We start from the raw sequence: 17,241 nt of genomic DNA on the forward strand, positions 1-17,241 counted from the left end.
CGGGTTGCTCCAAATCCAATTGTTGCTCGGTTTAAGGAGTATTCCATGTCTCCAAACTATTTGAATGATATTTGTAAAAAGTATTCCGATGTTAAACTCAGTAGGTGACTAAGCGGAAAAGCATTAGCTATGATGATGCATATGTTGTGCATGCATTTGAAAATAGTACCTTGAAGTTTTATTTATTGTAGTTAATGTTTTATTGTAGTTAATGTGGGATTTTATCTTTTTTTGCCTAATCATGATTCAATCATACCTTAATTAATAATAATAAATTGATTTGTGATTATCATTCGTGTCTTAATCTGACTTTCATTTTGTAACTGATTGAGTTAAGGTGGTCGGTCAAGGATGATCGATCACAAATGATTTATCCAAAGTTCAGCCAAAAGGATGGTTGGCTCAAAGTGGCCAGTCAAAAGATGGTCAACCAAGGGTGGTTGGCTTCAAATGGTCGGCCAAAGGTAAAAATGTTTTGGGATGGTTTGAGCTAGTATTCACATCAATTAATCAGACTTGAAACAATCTTCACGTCAACTAATTAGTCTCTAATTGGTCGCTTTCAAATCCAACGAGGTCTAAAGAGCCTCTTGTGCCTCCAAACTTCTCGGATGATACTAGTAGAAGGTACTCTGGTGATAAAGTTAATAGGTGACCAAACGAAAAAACATTAGCTGCAATGATGCATGTGTTATGTGCGTATTTGAAAGCCATGTTTTAGAGCTTTATTTATAGTAGTTGTTATGAGCTTCCACCTTTTTGTCGACTCAATCACAATCATATGAAATCAACCAAACACAATCGATAATCAAATTAAATACTATCTACAACCCCCTTTTCATTATATCAACTTATATAGTCTCATCCATATTCCATTGAATCCAATATTGACCCCTCGTGGATCCCACTCAAACAATATATAACAAAAATATACCACTCAACATCAAGACTAATAACAACCCAATTATTTAACCATATTCTTATTGAAACCCTAATTTTTTTTCTTTTTAAGCCCAATTTATTTTACTTTATTTTTTTTTTTAAATATTGGCTTGTACTCATTAATAATAATGAAAATTTAAATAAAATTTATATATATATATATATATATATATATATATATATATATATATATATATATTATGACTAGTGGACGAATTCTAAAGCCTAGAAATAAAGGTTTCATCTCTTGTAAAAACTATATTTGAATATTGAAATCAAAGAGATTTGTAAGAACAAACATCCTTCATTAGAATTTAGTATAAAAATAAGTCATAAACATCGGAAATTCAATCAATTGAACATACTTAATTACTTAATTAGAATAACAATAATTAAAACTTATTTGTGTATGAATACAAAACCATATTTCTTTTAGTAATTGAGTCCATAAGTAGTTGTGAGAACAACACTGGAGCGATGACAGTAGATATATGAAGTTTAACAGAAGATTTAAAATTAGCAAAAACAAAAGAGACAAAGTTTAACAAACGTACAAAGAATTATGCTCTTTCAAAAATGGTAATATAATGATTTCTACAACGTGAAATTTGAGGGCAGAAGAACAAAATCTAAGTGATCAACTCCTAGTATTATTTTACAAATGGTAACTTTTCTCTCTTCACACTAATACAAAGAATTGCGCCCCTTGTGAACATCCAAATAATCTAATAACAAAAGAGGTGAAAAGAAAATGTGAACAGATGATGTTATGAAACCTACCCTGCTTTTTTGCTAACACAACCAATACATGATGAATGCTCACAAAATACAAGAAAAAAAGAGAGGAGGGGCCAGGGTGAGAATGGGTGGATTTACAGCATGATGTTGAATAGGAGAACACATTTTGAGCCTTAAAAGCTAAGCCGCATCACAGGGAAACTAGAAATAGTCATGCAGAAATTGGAAGTTTGCATTCTCAAGAAGTTCTGCAGGAGGTTTTACTTTTGGAGTGCTCTTATCTTGAGAAGAAGGGATCTCTTCAACTATGATAGGATGGCTGCAGTTTGGAAACAGTGAAAGGTGAAGAGTGCAGTTTCAATTAAAATAGATTTTCTTGTAACTGATCCTAGTGTATATGTGTGACTTTACCTTGAGTTGTCCTCCAGCAAGTAGGCTTTACTATCTTCATCTGCATCATCTGTCATCAGAAGCTTCAATCTAGTAGTGACCTACACAAGTACATAGCAGTGATTAGAGTAGCTACATAGCAATGGCTGAGAAGAAAAAATGTGGATAGATAGATAGGTAGATGCAGCTTACATCTGCTGATACACTTTGTTTTTTGTCATCATCATCATCAGAGTAAAGTGTACATATTCTATAAAGTTGTTGAGCACTCAGGACCTAAATTCAGCACATATATGTAGATGTTAGAGTGACAGATACATTGCACCTAGTTGTTATGTATATTACAGGATTGGAAAAGTTTAGTTTTTTCAAATACAGTAAACACTCTTTGCTTTGAAGCATGTAAGTGTCTAAAGTTGTTTCAAATACAATAAATTTTCCATATTTGAAGGAATCAAGAAATATTAAATCTATATTATATTTGGTGAGTACAATGTGTCTTATTCATGTTGCTGATCTCACTTAGAGAGATAAGGCAAGAAGGTTGTTGGTGTTTTAACTATTAAGGGTACTATAATAAGCTGAAGTGCACCTCTTAATCAGTAATACAAAGTGTTGAGAGAAAGACAAGCTTTCTTTGTAAACAAGGAGACATCCATTTTTTGCTCATATAGAAACGATTTAGTCGAAGTTAAAGTTGCAGATCACTGTTAGATTTGTAATAAATTAATGTTTGGATATTGAGTGTTTGCTGTTCATATTTATTTCAGAAGCACTATCGTGTATTCATATTGAGTGTTATCAATCACTCATATAAGATGAAAACACTTACGGGGCATAGGTCGTTTGTAAGATCATCATAAGATAGCTCTTCCTTCTTTTCTGCAACCTGGAAAAATGATTTCATCAAAAAGTTAAAAGAAGGGAGAGGAATGAGTGTTTGTAGATTTAAGAAAATTCTCATGTATATGTTTGCAGTAATAATATATAAACAAGGCAATGTCATCTCACTATTTTCTCAATAGGGGAGAAAAAGTCTAGAGTAACATGTTAATCAATTGGGTTAAATTTATCCAACGTATGAAGTCTTTTTATAAAGCAAAAGTGTTCCAATCACAGAAGAGGTCATTAGGCATACCAAGAATTTAACTGCTTGTGTTGCATGTTTGAGTTCATCCCAAGATGAGCCAATGTACTGCAACAGAGATAGTTATTAGCTACATAAGAATTAGAGTTCTAGAACACACTCTCTGACACTTTTGGAGACACTCTTAAATTAAATCACTGTTCGCAGAATGTAAGTGACTTCAGTGTGCAATGGAAAGTTATAAAAGGGTGGATACAGTGTACCTCTTCCGTTGCTTCAGTACACCATCCTTCTAGTTCTGCCAAACCTGATTTTATATATTCTCCATGTTTGAATGTGCAGCATTCTCCATGCAAAAGAATGCTGGAGAACATAGCATTTCCAATTCACAAGTCAACCCAGATGCAATGCCTATAATTAGTCCATTACTGTAAAAAGGGTTGAATGAAACAAAACATGTTTACCTATTAAAGAGTTCCACATTGATGTATTGAAAAATTTGATTAAATAGCTTGTGAACTAGAACAGTAGGGACCTGGGGCAAAACTTAAAATCAGTTTGCTCTATAACATTAAAAAGGACTTGGAAGGCAAGGGCTGTACAGATACCAATTTACTGTACTGTCAAACCTTCACATACATAGTTTTCTTTCATAATCTTGAGATATTTATTAAGGCATTCCATAACGCTGAGCCAAGAACCAGCTTGTTGGCTGTTGTCATTTGATTCTCTCTCTGCCTGAAGTCATATTATATGTAAGTGGAATAAGCATAGTGAAAGTGTAGATAAACTTCTTTTAAGTACTTCTGAAACAGAAAAAAGACAGTAAACTTTTTCAAAAATTAATTTGCAGAAGTTCTCTTAGCTTCTTCAAAACATTATTTCCTTTTCTTCTTCTCCTATAAATGCTTAAGGTGAAATTTATCTAAATAGATCTATAGTGAACTAAATTAAGTTGAATAAGCATAGTGAAATTGACACTCTGTGTAGATTCTTGCTACCTCCACTTAATTCCACCTATGACACTGATCCTACTGGCCCATAATTTGCTGCACACAGGCACCACATGCATAGGAATACCAAGAAATATTCCATAATAAATTACACAGCCTCCATACCTTAATGCAAGAAGAAAGCAGAGGTGTTAAATCTGCCTTGAAATTTTCTCGAACGATTCCATATATTTTTTCCACATAAGCTGCAAGCTGTTGCTTAAAAAGCAAAGCTGGATACTTGGCATCAACCTGATGCACTACATCAAAAGCACTGCTGGAAAGACTATTAGATGAGCGAAAACCCTGAGAAACAACATCAAATTCCATATAGTGAGTTTAATGGCATTATCTCTATAATCAATAGTTACAATATTTGTTAAGTAAAATACCATTATTTATAGGTGTCTATTTAAAATGAAAAGAACAATGTATATTGATAGGTTCCTAATCAAAAACCTATGGAAAACACACTCCACACACTCAAAACACATAGCCAAGAATGTTGTATAACCTCTTTGTATTTACAATCAATCAAGAATACAAGTACTGAGAGCTTAACCTCTCCCTTCCAGGTCAACAAGTTCCTGACAATCTGTTATTATCAAAACCAATTCCCTTCTACAATTAAACCCAAACCTATTTATACAAGTCCCTCCCCGCCTTTCCTAACTGCCAAGGCAATTAGGCTAACTAATGTCTCTTCCTTCTCTCATATACCAATAACCTCCTAACATATATGGATGCTACTATAGCACAAGAATAATCTTTTATGCCTCTTATTTGAGACAAAAATCAGACCAAGAAATTAATTTATTACTTTTTTTATAAAAAAAGTTGTTAGCCTAGAACAAGGTGTATAATAGAAATATAATTGAAATTTTACTGATTTTGGGTAGCAATTCTTGCATAGTTTCCTGTTCATTTTCTTTGGCCTTTATTAGTATTGAACTTTAGACACTTACATGCTTCAGAGCAAAGTGTATTCATATAGCATGCTACAGGCAATAAGGCGACAACCACATCCTATTGGCAACCTTCATTCACACAGTCTAATTAATTTCATACTAGCCTATAATATATAGCACCTAAACAATCATATCTACAAATAGAATATTGATCTGCAGAATTACCCAATATGGAGCTTATGCTCAAGACATGTTAACTTGGATAGCAACAAAGAAACTTGATACCTGGGTCATCCTCCCAAAAAATGATGTCGGAGTGGGCGGTTTCCGTGCTGTTGGTACTCTTAAACATCGATGAAGATGGAAAAACAAAGAAGATGTGTTGGATAGCCAATAAGCCATACAATCATTTTTGTCTGGATCCTGCAAAATTGTTAAGTTGAATATCATGTGAGGCCACATTGAAATAAACTACACATCACTTTTTTTTGTATAAAGTGGGAGTGCTAAATGTTATAAAGTTCCACATTGTCAGCCTCAATTCTTGGAAAGTCCGCCTTGTACTATTGAGCAACTTCACTTGGTGCTAATCAAATTTAAAATGAAATCTGACATGGTATCAAGCTTATTCTGAATTATTGGTAATTTCCTATTCTGGTGTAGTAAAAAGTAAGATGTAGTTGAAAGATCAAGTACAAAGTTATAATTTGAAATCATCAGAAGGGGTTGCGATTTGTTATGGATGAATATTTTATGAAATTAAAAGACTCTAGAGTGAGGTGTGAAGCTCATAAAAGACTATTTTATGAAATTAAACCTGTCATCAATATTGAAAACAGCCTAGTTCCGCAAGAAAAGACAAATCATGTACAGATAGATTCATACTTGCACACCTCACTCGAGAAATTGCATCGGTAGTCTTACACAAATTGTACGTTATTTCATCTCTGCAGTTAGTTAATTATCTTGTACAGATTCTTAGACTCTAGAAAGTTGTCCAGTTTTTTAATCTCTTCAAATTCCTTAATTAAATGTAATGTATTCTATATACAAGAGTGTAACCATCCTTTTTAATAAACTTAACACGACTTAAAAATCCAGCCACTTCCTTAGAAATCTTTTTAAGTTTTCAAGACTGCCAACAAATTTACTAAATGATGCCTCTGGCATCAGAGGTCCTCTACCTTTGAAGCTTTGGAGTAACAGACAAGTTGAAATCACAGTTCTCTGAATTGGACAGCCAACAACAAATTATTTTCAGTAATACAAGTCAGTCATCAGTATTTTGAATATTATTCACTTTGAGTAGGTGTTAAGAAGCAATTACAAATCCTTTCTACTATTAAAGGTTCTCATTGTCATGGCTGAATTAATTTTCAAAGACTAAATCTGCTAAACTTTACCTCTGAAAAACAAATGCAAAAATAGATTGAGTAAATAAAAAGTTACCTCTATTTCAGAACCAATAATCTGAATAAGACGATCAAATATGCTGGTTTTTTCTGCTTCAAAAGATTTCCAATGTAGCAGACAATTGTAAAGGGTAAATGCTGCAACAGGTTTTCCTTCACAGAATCCTAGATCTTTTGTCACACATTTGAAAAGAATATCTATGCTCTCCTATACACAAAGAAATCAAACAAAAAGATAATCTGAATAAATGCTACATACATAAAAGTATAATTAAATACATTATTAAGAAACAATTGTTCTACAATAGCATACTTGATGTCTCTCCATAAGAGATCTCCTTCCTTTACTATCCTCTGAACCAAATGTTTTTGCAGGAACAGAAGTCTGCTGCGCCTATAGAAAATAAACTTTTCTTCAAAAGCTTCATAAAAGGACAGGTGGAAAACTTTTCTTTTTTTGAAACAAAGAAAACGCATAAATTACAAGAAAAGTAAAAGGGATTTCAAATATAAGACCCTCATTACCTGGCCATTTTCCACAGGCTGCAGTAGCAAGAGCAGAAAAAGACATTAATATAATCTCCAGTAAGGGTAAACAAGGATGATAGTCAGTGACTGTGGCGACAAAGAATTATTAATTCACATTACTTATTAACTTGGTTTAATTGAAATTTTTCAAATTGTCCTCAAGGTATGAATAGACAACTAAGAATACAATTACATAGTAGTTAGGACCAGCATTAAACAATTTAATTGAGGATAATTTGAAAATTTGAATTAAAATTAAATTGATGGGGAATGTATATAGACAACTAAGAGTACCAACAACATCACTTAATAAGCAATGATCTTGTATTTACCGGAACTGTAGCAGGGGAAAACTTTCCTGACATTCTTCTGGATGATGATGAACTCAACAATGTTTGCTGCCGCAAAACTTGATTCTCAGTTTCCATATCGGACACTTTTTCTTCAAGCCTAGCACATAAGTAAGCTACAAATCAAACCAAAGAGAGCATCTAATATTCCTTATAATGCATATCTGCAAAAACAAACACCAACATACGAACCTCTGCATATTTGTCTTTATCTCAATCATCTTTGATTCTGTCTCTATAATTTGATTCATGCGCTCCTCACTAATCTTGTTACATTCTTCATATTTCCTCTCTGTTTCATCAATTTTTTCCTTAAGCTGTTCGTTTTCTTTCTTAAGTTTACTAATAAACTCATTGTCGGTAGCGTTAACAGGAGACTCCTGTAGAGTTTTCTTTTCCAATGAATTAGTCAGTTCCTCTAGAGCATAAAAAGAACCGCAGCACAAATTTCAGACATTTATTATTTAATTTATACCTTAACATTTTCCTTTTCGTAGTCAAGTTTATTGATCAACTCATTTTCAGTAACATCAGCAGGAAACTCCTGTACCCTTTTCTTTTCCAATGAATTAATCCGTTCCTGTAAACATAAAAAATAACAGTAAAAGTTACGATGCAAAGTAAATTTCAAACACTTTTATCAAAATAAATGAGAGTGCTAAGGCATAACTATGTTGTTTGCCATCCTGACATTAGTGGCACCACAATTTATACCTTAAGATGTTCATTTTCTGAAGTAAGTTTATTGATCAACTCATTGTCAGTAAGATTAATCCGTTCCTGTAAAGCAGAACAAATAATGATAATGATAAAAATAATAATGGAAATACATAAATTTCAAACACTTAATATACAATTTTTACCTTAAGGTGTTCATTTTCTGAAGTAAGTTTATTGATCAACTCATTGTCAGTAAGGTTAACTGGAACCTCCTGAACAGTTTTCTTTTCCAATGAATTAATCCGTTCCTGTAAAACAGAGAAAATAATGATAATGATAATAACAATAATGATAGTACATAGATTTCAAACACTTAGTATTTAATTTATACCTTAAGATGTTCATTTTCTGAAGTAAGTTTATTGATCAACTCATTGTCAGTAACATTAGCAGGTATCTCCTGCAAAGTTTTCTTTTCCAAAGAATTAACCAGTTCCTGTAAAGAATGCAGAATAATGATAACTTTGAATACTATGACGCACTTGGCAGCATAAATTTATCAAACACCTTTTATACAATGGTTACCTTGAGTTGACCATTTTCTGCTGTAAGCTTACTGATCAATTCATTGTCAACATCATTAACAGATTTCTCCTGTAAACTTGGGTTTTGATCAGCTAATTTCTTGGCAGCTTCTTGTTCCTGAATGAGCGCTGCCTTAGTTTCCTGGAGCTGAAGCTCCATCTCTTTCAAAGCATGTTGTAGTTTTTCAGTTTCCTGTGTCTTGGCTTCCTGAATTTCTTGGAACTGAAGCTCCATCTCTTTCAAAGCATTTTGTAGTTTTTCAGTTTCCTGTGTCTTGGATTCATTAATTTCTTGGAACTGAAGCTCCATTTCTTTCAAAGCATTTTGTAGTTTTTCAGTTTCCTGTCCCTTGCCTTCTTTAATTTCTTGGAACTGAAGCTCCATCTCTTTCAAAGCATGTTGTAGTTTTTCAGTTTCCTGTGTCTTGGCTTCCTTAATTTCTTGGAACTGAAGCTCCATCTCTTTCAAAGCCTCTTGTAGTTTTTCAGTTTCCCTTGTATTGGCTTCCTTAATTTCTTGGAATCGAAGCTCCTTCTCTTGCAAAGCTTGCTGTAGTTTTTCATTTTCCCGTGTCTTGGCTTCCTCAATATCACAATGAACCGACACATTTAGAATGTTGGTGAAATAATACCACTAAAGCTATGCTTTATACGTAAATAAATAACCAAATTAGCAATAGTAGGCATAAATAAACTGTATTATGCTTCTGCATTTTCATTTACTATAAATAAATTACCCTCATCGCCTTTTCTTCTTCTAGACTTGAAGTTAACTCTTTGACTTGCTTTTCCAGATTATTTTTTGCCTCTTCAAGTGCTTTAGCTTCCCTGGCAGCCTGCAGTAAGTTAAAATTTAGATCTTTTTCACATACAAAACCATTGTAGCATTCTTATACACATGTATAATAGATATAGCACGGCATTTTCACATTTAAAGGGATAAATAACACTTTCCAAACATTAAAATAATTTCAAACAGATTCATAGTTAAATTAGTTGGTGCTAACTGGTTTACTGCATTGAGAGGACTCTGAAAGAGAGAGAACGAGGAATCTGAAAGTTGCAGTGTTGTCAGTGCCCAACAGTATATATGTTGTTAGGTTACATCTGTCAGAGTTACTGTATAATAGAGAACTGGAGTTTAACTAACTCTAGTAACTGACACTCGTCAGCTTACAAAGCCCAAGTGAACTTGGTCTCAACCCTTATCTCTAATAGCATAAGATAATACCCACACAACTCACTTCTTACAAAATTATATAATCTAAGAGCAAAGAAACGTATAGTAGTATACAATAGTGATATTAAGAAATTTATGGTAATAAAACTGATGAATTTATGACAGACAAGAAAATCAAACTGCTTAAGAATGCCAGTTACTTTTAAAATGAAAAACACTTGAAGTTCGCTAATGTTTGAAGAATCAAGTAAAGTAATCAAGAGGGAAGAGGGAGCACCATTTTAAGCTTTCGAAGTTCTCTCCGTGCTATTGTTCTCCTCCAGGAACACTGTGCAAAAATTGCTGCTTTCTTTAGCTTCAGGTGATAAGTACGAGCCGAATGACATCTTTGCCGAGCCTATGATAAGGTAAAAACAAATTAAATTAATCATATTTTATGTATAACTCACCAAATATCGTTTAGTAGGAATATATGATCACTGTTCAGACAAACAATTGCTCTAACACTTTCCAGTGCTTAAAGTAAAGACACATTTGGGTTGAACATCTGCTTAACAGATAAACTGAATATCAAAACTAGGAAGCAATATATGATGGGGAGTCCAGTAAACAAAGTTCCTTCCATTATCGTGTCAGTGAAGGGTAACAAGTTTGCATCTTAATACCCATGATTGAAAGAAAACAAAGGTAATGTTTCAGACAGTAGTCCTCTTAACTAAGAAGAAAACTCTTCTCTATCCTACCTGAATAATAATTGCAGCTTTTGTCCGTCTCCTGAAGCTAAGATCATTTCTAGCAGCCATCCCTCGCATTCCAGTTTGAATACAAATCGCCGAGGCATATTTAGTTTTGTAAGACTTTCTGGAAATATACATGCGGCAATCTTTCTGAATTTTTATAGAAGCGGCTTCCCTCCTCATGCATTCATACTGACGTCGTGCAAGTTGTCCTGTATTAAATGCAGAGCACAGAAATGTGTAATCAACACATAATTGTCTTTCATTCATTACATAATAAAACACTGCAAAAAGGCCTAAAGGATTCACATAAATGACACCTTTCGCAACCCTTTGAAGTTCTGTGGCCGACAACTGCAATAAGACGTAATGTTTCCGACAAAGAAACGTGCGGACTTTTCTCTGAATAACACTTGCAGACATTCCTAGGACCTCAGCACGACATGCATCTAGTTCTGCCATTTGACCTGCTCTTAGAAACACTTTTGTCTTTCCAATCTGCAATGGGAATAGTTCAGTCAGCAAGAGTAACTTTATTTGTACTAGCTGGAACAACTCCATTTAATTAAACCATTGGAAAAGGAAAACAAAGAAAGTCTTCAAAAACATTTAATTCCTATCCGTGTAACCAGCAAGAAATTTAAATATTACAACTGAGATCAACAGAAACTCCGGTTGGATAAATTGACACCTGATAGTCTTTAAGGTTCGCTCTATCTAGAAGCCTCTTGCAAGCTGTCACCTCATCAGGGCTGTGAGTACATGGTTATCGTTATTCGGTTTTGAATGCACCACAATCAGATTCATATAAGATGACTGGAAAAGGCAAAACAGAAAATGGAAAGGGATGAAAATACCATGATTTCAGAACTTTAGGTTCCAGGATGGTAAACCGCTGAACAAATTCATCAAAGGACTTTCTAGTGGGATATCCAGCACAACTTATACGAATTGCCTCCATTACTCCCTGTGAATGGCATCCACAAAGTCTCAATTCACTTTGTCAGAATAATCATGTCAGACAAGAGAACGCAGCCAAAATGGCATTGAACTTACTCCACATCGAAGCTGCTGCAACACATTATTGTTCTCGAATATCCCAGGTTTGAGAAGATTATTTGGCTTTACACAACGAATATAGTGAGGCTCGGTAGCGTTTAGTGTTTCAAGCAAAGATTGCAGTTGTAGCTTCGTAAAACATGCATCAAGAATAATACAGATAAATGCAACGCAGATAATTTGCATTATAAGCCTGGCAAAACAAAACAGACCTTAAACTGAGTGGCTATAGAAGAGAACTTTGTCGATTTTGTAGTTTCCTCGGGTAAAGGAGGGAACAACCCTGAAACAAAGGAGCACTTCGAAGCACTGAGTAGAGCAGCATGCTCTGGAACAACGTAGTCTTTATTTTTATCAAGGAAAAAATCAGTTTGATAAGTGACCTGAAATTGAAAATCATCATATATAAATCCTTTTTCCTCTGTTGTTAATGGTAATAACTATGCAAACAGAAATGTATTTCACTTACATCACCGGCATAGTGGTTAATGGTAAAGTCTGTGCGAGACAACTTCGGCTTGCTGAAGCGTTTGTTGTCTTTAAAGGTTTGGTATAGCTTTTCAGCAAATGTTTCATGCGTTGATCTTGGAAACATACTACAAAGAATAAGCAGGACAACCTCACAATCTCAGAGGATATGCATATGCAGATATCATTACTTAATACATATAGATGAATATTAATGAAAAATGAATCAGATTAGCCATTCCATATCTAAAAGAATAACCATAAGACAGGTATTTGAACTATTCAGTCATTAAATACATACCAGGCCTCATCCAGGAGAGCAATAACGCCACCAGGTTTCTGAAGTTATAGGAGTACATCGATTAGAAATGTAGAATCCAAACAAACAAGTACATCTCGGTAAAGTTCAAATACATGTGAAGTTAGATGTACAAGCAAACAATGCACACTGTTTGTAAATAGCTAGTAAGATAAAAGAAATTTACTTCATTTTATAAGAAAGTATATGTAATTATAACATTAATACAATAACGACTATTCACTATTCTCAACAAATGTACGTTACTGATAAGTTTTTATTTGGATGGGAAGTTTTAGAAAACAGGCATCATGAAAACTAATATTGTCTTATGAAAATGGTGAAGCCATCGAAATGTGAATAAAAAATGCATGTTATAAAATCACGAGATGCCAAATTGATAAAACTCTCCTACAATTGAAAAATGGATGAAAGTGTAAATTACACCTTCTCTATGAGATCAAGAACATCTTGATTATCAACGAACTCAATATAACTCCAATTAATCTCTTCCTTTGTATATTCCTCTTGCTCCATTTTGAAGACATGCTGCATAATGAAATGTTAATTGAGCCTACAGAAATTGTTTACCACAAATATGAATTCCAACAAGATGGAGAAAACAAAAGAAACTAACCTGGTTGAAATGCTGCTGTAATTTCTCATTTGTCAAATTGATACAGAATTGCTCAAAGCTGGGCGTGACCATTAGATAGAAGAGTTCCAAAAGTTAGTAACAAGGCACATAAAAAGGTAGATCCAAAAAATTAAATGATAATCACTAATTATAGAGTGTAATATCAGAAACACAATAATTCCGGAATGGTGACAGACACTAACAAGAGAGCAATGCTTAACATGACTATCAACACAACACTAAAGCTTTAGGTGAATAGCCATTTTCATACACTATATTTGTCATCTTTACAACAACTTTAGTTAAAGCCATGCTACATTAAATCTTGTCCCATTATCTCTTCAGTGTTCTTTTGAGCCATTTATCTTGTGTCCATCTAGCAAAACAAAATCTATGGCAGCCAAAGAAGAACAGACCCACAGTCGTGAATATTGTAACCTAATGCTTTAGAAAGAAATTAATGGCTTTATGAACTTGTGTATCATAATTCACTGACACAGAGCACATGAGTTCCTATAGTTAACAATCCCACTTCATGTGAAACAGATGGGAAAAAAAAGGCAAATGGAAGAGCACCTGTTGGTTTTGAAACTCTCAAATCCATATATATCAAGAACCCCAATCAATTTAGTTGAATCTGGATCTTGCCCAATAGTGTTGTTTATCTTGCACACAATCCTACATCAACAAATGTTTGCACAAATCGAATTACAAAAACTTAAATATATTGAAATTAGATTTTATAAGGACAGGTAAACTTATTGAACATCATAGATATACCAGTCAAAAAGCCTTGAATAAACTATTTTAGCCAATGCATCTCTGCTGAGGGCTGCAGCAGTTGGATCAAGTGATTTTGTTATGGTGTCACCACGAGTCACCATAACACGTTTGCAGAAAGAGTCTTCAAGGGACTTCTCGTCACACCTTGCACAATCAAACAAATAACCAAAGATGCAATAGCTTGAAGATTAATCTTCGTAAGAAACAACAAATAAATTGGCGACTTCACTTACATCAAAAGCTCGGCTGCTGTTTTTAGGTGGTAAATGGATTTTTCATCCTTGGGCTGAGAGGAATCCAACTCATCTTCCGAACCCTTAATAAACTCAATGTTTCCTAAATGAAGTACTGCAGCTACTATTCGAAATATAGCATCCTGAGAAGAGGGATGAGGAATTTTTCTAATGAAAACAATAAAAAGAAAAAAGAAGAAACATACACACACTCTCCAATGGGAATGTTACTGAGGGGTACCTGCTCATCTCCGCTGATCCCAACAACCTCCATAGCTCTCCTAGTTGCAAGGTACTCCTTAGAATCATCCAACCCATCCAACTCAATGCAATTTGATTGATTAAGGTAATGGAATTTTCTTGGATCTCCCAATTTGTACTTACCAGATTCCTAGACATGGGAAAACTCAAATAAAAACAATGAATCTTACAAGCTAACTTAACAAACTTCAAAACCCCAACTTTTGAAGCTCATATCCATGTAGAGAATGCTCATGAACTTTTTCTTATGAAACCATGAATCCTGTAAGCTACTTGGATCAAGGTAGTGACGAGGGAATTGGATAATTTGAGCTTATAAAATTTGAACCTCTTTGTCATTGTTGTACCAAAACAAGGAAGAAGAATAATGTACCTCTTTTGGTGCAGCACACAGCATATAAAAGCAATGATAGTTTCTCTCAGGATCAGAAACTTGACAAACACGGGATCGTTCCAGCAAATATGTTCTGATAGCAGCTCCTGAAATTCTCCCCTTTTGATCAAACTGAATCTCCACAAACTTACCAAAACGACTGAAATTATACTATGTAAGCTTAGGACAGACTTTAAATCAATTTAGGCAAAAGAGGTTGCAGAGGAAATTGCAAAGAAGAGGAAAAAAGATCTTACTGGACAACAAACTCAGTACCTAGAATTATTGTTCCTAACGGTCTTTGCATTGCCAAATGCTTCTAAAACTGGATTGGACTGCACAAGTGTAAATAACAAGAAAAGTAAGTAATAAAATCCAAAATTAAATTTCTCAAAAAATGTATACTAAACTTATCGGACCGTCGACAATCATAATAATACCGTGAATGGGATTTAGTTTCTTACCTCGAGAACTTGTTGCTCCACAGACCGTCCTTCAGTTGCTGCTCTCCCTCCCAAAAAAGCAAGATAGTGCATAAGCATCTTTGTACTCTCTGTCTTGCCAGCTCCACTTTCTCCACTAACCAAAATAGATTGGCTTTTTTCTTCGTTTATCATCTTTCTGTAGACAGTTATCTTAGTTAGTGAAAGCTGACATGTCTTATTCTTTATTTTATATCGTTGGCAATTGCCATGAACCTTAATACTGGCGAAAGTTGTAGCGATGGATGCAAAAACTAAAAATAAAAACTCTCAAATGGTATGCGCTCCATGATACACCAAACTTATTTGTGTCTTAATCATATAGACCTTTTATCGTCTTCAAAGCATAGAAACAGGTTAAAGCCGCCAACCAAGGCATAGAAAACTGAGAGCAGCAACAAGGTACCTATATGCAGAACTTGCAATTGCAAAAGGATGCGGGCTCTGCTCACCAAAAGCCGCAGCTTTATACTTTGCCATGGTACTAGTTTCAGTTAAATGAGGTAACCTTTGAAAAGGGTTCACAGCTATCAATATATTTCCCGTGTAAGTCTGCAAACACCACCACAAAAAGTTAAACCTTCATTGCAGTGAGTGTCGCAGCAAAAGAAAGCACATCCTAAATATAAATTTGACATCTTACATAGATCTCATTTATGGAATATCGAATATGCAAATTCTGAAGAACTCCTGGTTCATGCAGATATGCCAGTCTTGTCATATCTTCCACACCAGTAGGTGGGAATTCTGGATCTTTGGGATACATGTTAGCGGATTTGCTCACAACCTGCAATGGAGAAGCATATGGTGTTGAGTGCTTTCAACAGTTTAATAATCTCTTTGCGTAAGTGAACTGGTTTAACTCTGAAGCATAATGGAAAAATTTTGCAAACAAACTTCTTGACAAGATTTTAGATAAACTACACAATTCCTTGCTAAAGAAGTATCCATGATGTGAATATCAGATACACAGAGAAGGTGCAAACTCTATTATACTGTGATATTCCTTTTCACCCATATAATAATGCATCACACACCTACAATTGCCTCAAAAAAGTACAAGGCATTGGAGAAAGGAACTACATATACCGGAAGGAGAAAACTTTGTTTGCACCATTTGTGTGTGTGCATGTGTGTGCTACAGATTTACCATAGATTCAGGAGACTCACCCTCGTGCCCGATTCAAAGAGAATCGTGACCTCGTCCTTTTTAGATTCCTGGATTTCTCCATCTATCCAAGCTAACTCAGGGTCCTCTACCCAAATATGGGACCCCACTACAAGATTGAGTTGACCAGCCTGTGCATTGAAAAGAATAATCAGTGCCTTTATCATCACAGTAGAATCTCATTTCAATTTATATTGGCATCCTTTCTGGACATGTAAACCAGCTGGTGAGACTTTGCTCCCACATTACATGTAAAGGTCAATCATATAAATGAAGCCAACACATTTTTACATGACAACATAGTAAATGCCACCTAGTTAAGCTCCTATAAACTTCAAAAACATTGTCATCCATAATAAAAGTAAGAAAAAAAAAACAAAACAAAAAAACACTTCTGCATGATATTTGTTAAGGCGCATCTGTGTTTTACCACACCTTTCTGGTTATTTTTCTATGAGAATACAACCGTGCATCCACATCTACTTAAACGATCCCGATATATGATATCATACATCAACTTCAGAGAAACTAGAATCAGACATAATCTAGCCATATTAAGATTTGTCTGGCCAAAAATGTGCAAAAACACTTTGAAGCATTTGTCACCAAAGAATTACATCTCCGTGTTCTAGGACTAAAACAAATGAGGAAAAGCTTCTACTGGTTCCTGACACTAAAACAACGCCAGGTGAAAAAAATCTGCTTATTTGAAGTAAAACAAATTACTGTAAAACAACAGACTGTGTAACTAAAGGGCACGAAAGGAAAAGTAACACAATGTGAAATGGAAAGTACAGAAAAATTATTACCATTGCCAACAAAATGTTATGCGCCCAAATGAATCCGAGGATCAGCTACTCAAACCTTGGATTGCATCACCATAGTCTACCAAGCAATGTGGAGAAATGACTTGAGAATATTGAATCTCTAAGGAGCAAGGACTAAATTATCTTGCTGAGCTATCTGTCTGT

The 17,241-nt window shown here is 34.5% G+C and overlaps 1 protein-coding gene across 1 annotated transcript; it reads right to left on the reverse strand.

Moving 5' to 3' along the window:
• Window positions 1-1,513: 1,513 nt before the first annotated feature.
• Window positions 1,514-17,152, reverse strand: LOC106753582 (myosin-6-like). Its single transcript, XM_014635403.2, has 39 exons — window positions 17,135-17,152; window positions 16,273-16,401; window positions 15,746-15,889; window positions 15,509-15,654; window positions 15,085-15,241; window positions 14,897-14,955; window positions 14,621-14,780; window positions 14,228-14,377; window positions 13,987-14,129; window positions 13,751-13,897; window positions 13,547-13,648; window positions 12,971-13,028; window positions 12,781-12,882; window positions 12,337-12,374; window positions 12,037-12,163; window positions 11,780-11,950; window positions 11,565-11,696; window positions 11,366-11,475; window positions 11,200-11,260; window positions 10,829-11,006; window positions 10,515-10,720; window positions 10,049-10,168; window positions 9,329-9,427; window positions 8,593-8,814; window positions 7,540-7,679; window positions 7,330-7,447; window positions 6,995-7,012; window positions 6,783-6,863; window positions 6,507-6,677; window positions 5,343-5,480; window positions 4,276-4,455; window positions 3,797-3,895; window positions 3,622-3,692; window positions 3,421-3,520; window positions 3,209-3,265; window positions 2,903-2,959; window positions 2,263-2,346; window positions 2,092-2,171; window positions 1,514-1,999 (listed from the first exon to the last, which is right to left on the reverse strand). The coding sequence occupies exons 1-39, from the start codon at window positions 17,150-17,152 to the stop codon at window positions 1,882-1,884; spliced, it is 4,491 nt and encodes a 1,496-aa protein (XP_014490889.1). The 3' UTR covers window positions 1,514-1,881.
• Between the last annotated feature and the right edge of the window lie 89 nt (window positions 17,153-17,241).

This window comes from Vigna radiata, unplaced genomic scaffold, assembly GCF_000741045.1.
Source record: "Vigna radiata var. radiata cultivar VC1973A unplaced genomic scaffold, Vradiata_ver6 scaffold_134, whole genome shotgun sequence".
In the NCBI taxonomy this organism is placed as follows: domain Eukaryota; kingdom Viridiplantae; phylum Streptophyta; class Magnoliopsida; order Fabales; family Fabaceae; genus Vigna; species Vigna radiata.

What these genes read in the sequence shown, in the direction of transcription:
- LOC106753582 (XM_014635403.2), bottom strand. An exon ending in GTTAGGAACAATAATTCTAG is followed by an intron (nt 14,781 to 14,896) that starts GTACTGAGTTTG and finishes GTATAATTTCAG; the next exon opens with TCGTTTTGGTAAGTTTGTGG. An exon ending in TATTCAAGGCTTTTTGACTG is followed by an intron (nt 13,649 to 13,750) that starts GTATATCTATGA and finishes TTGTTGATGTAG; the next exon opens with GATTGTGTGCAAGATAAACA.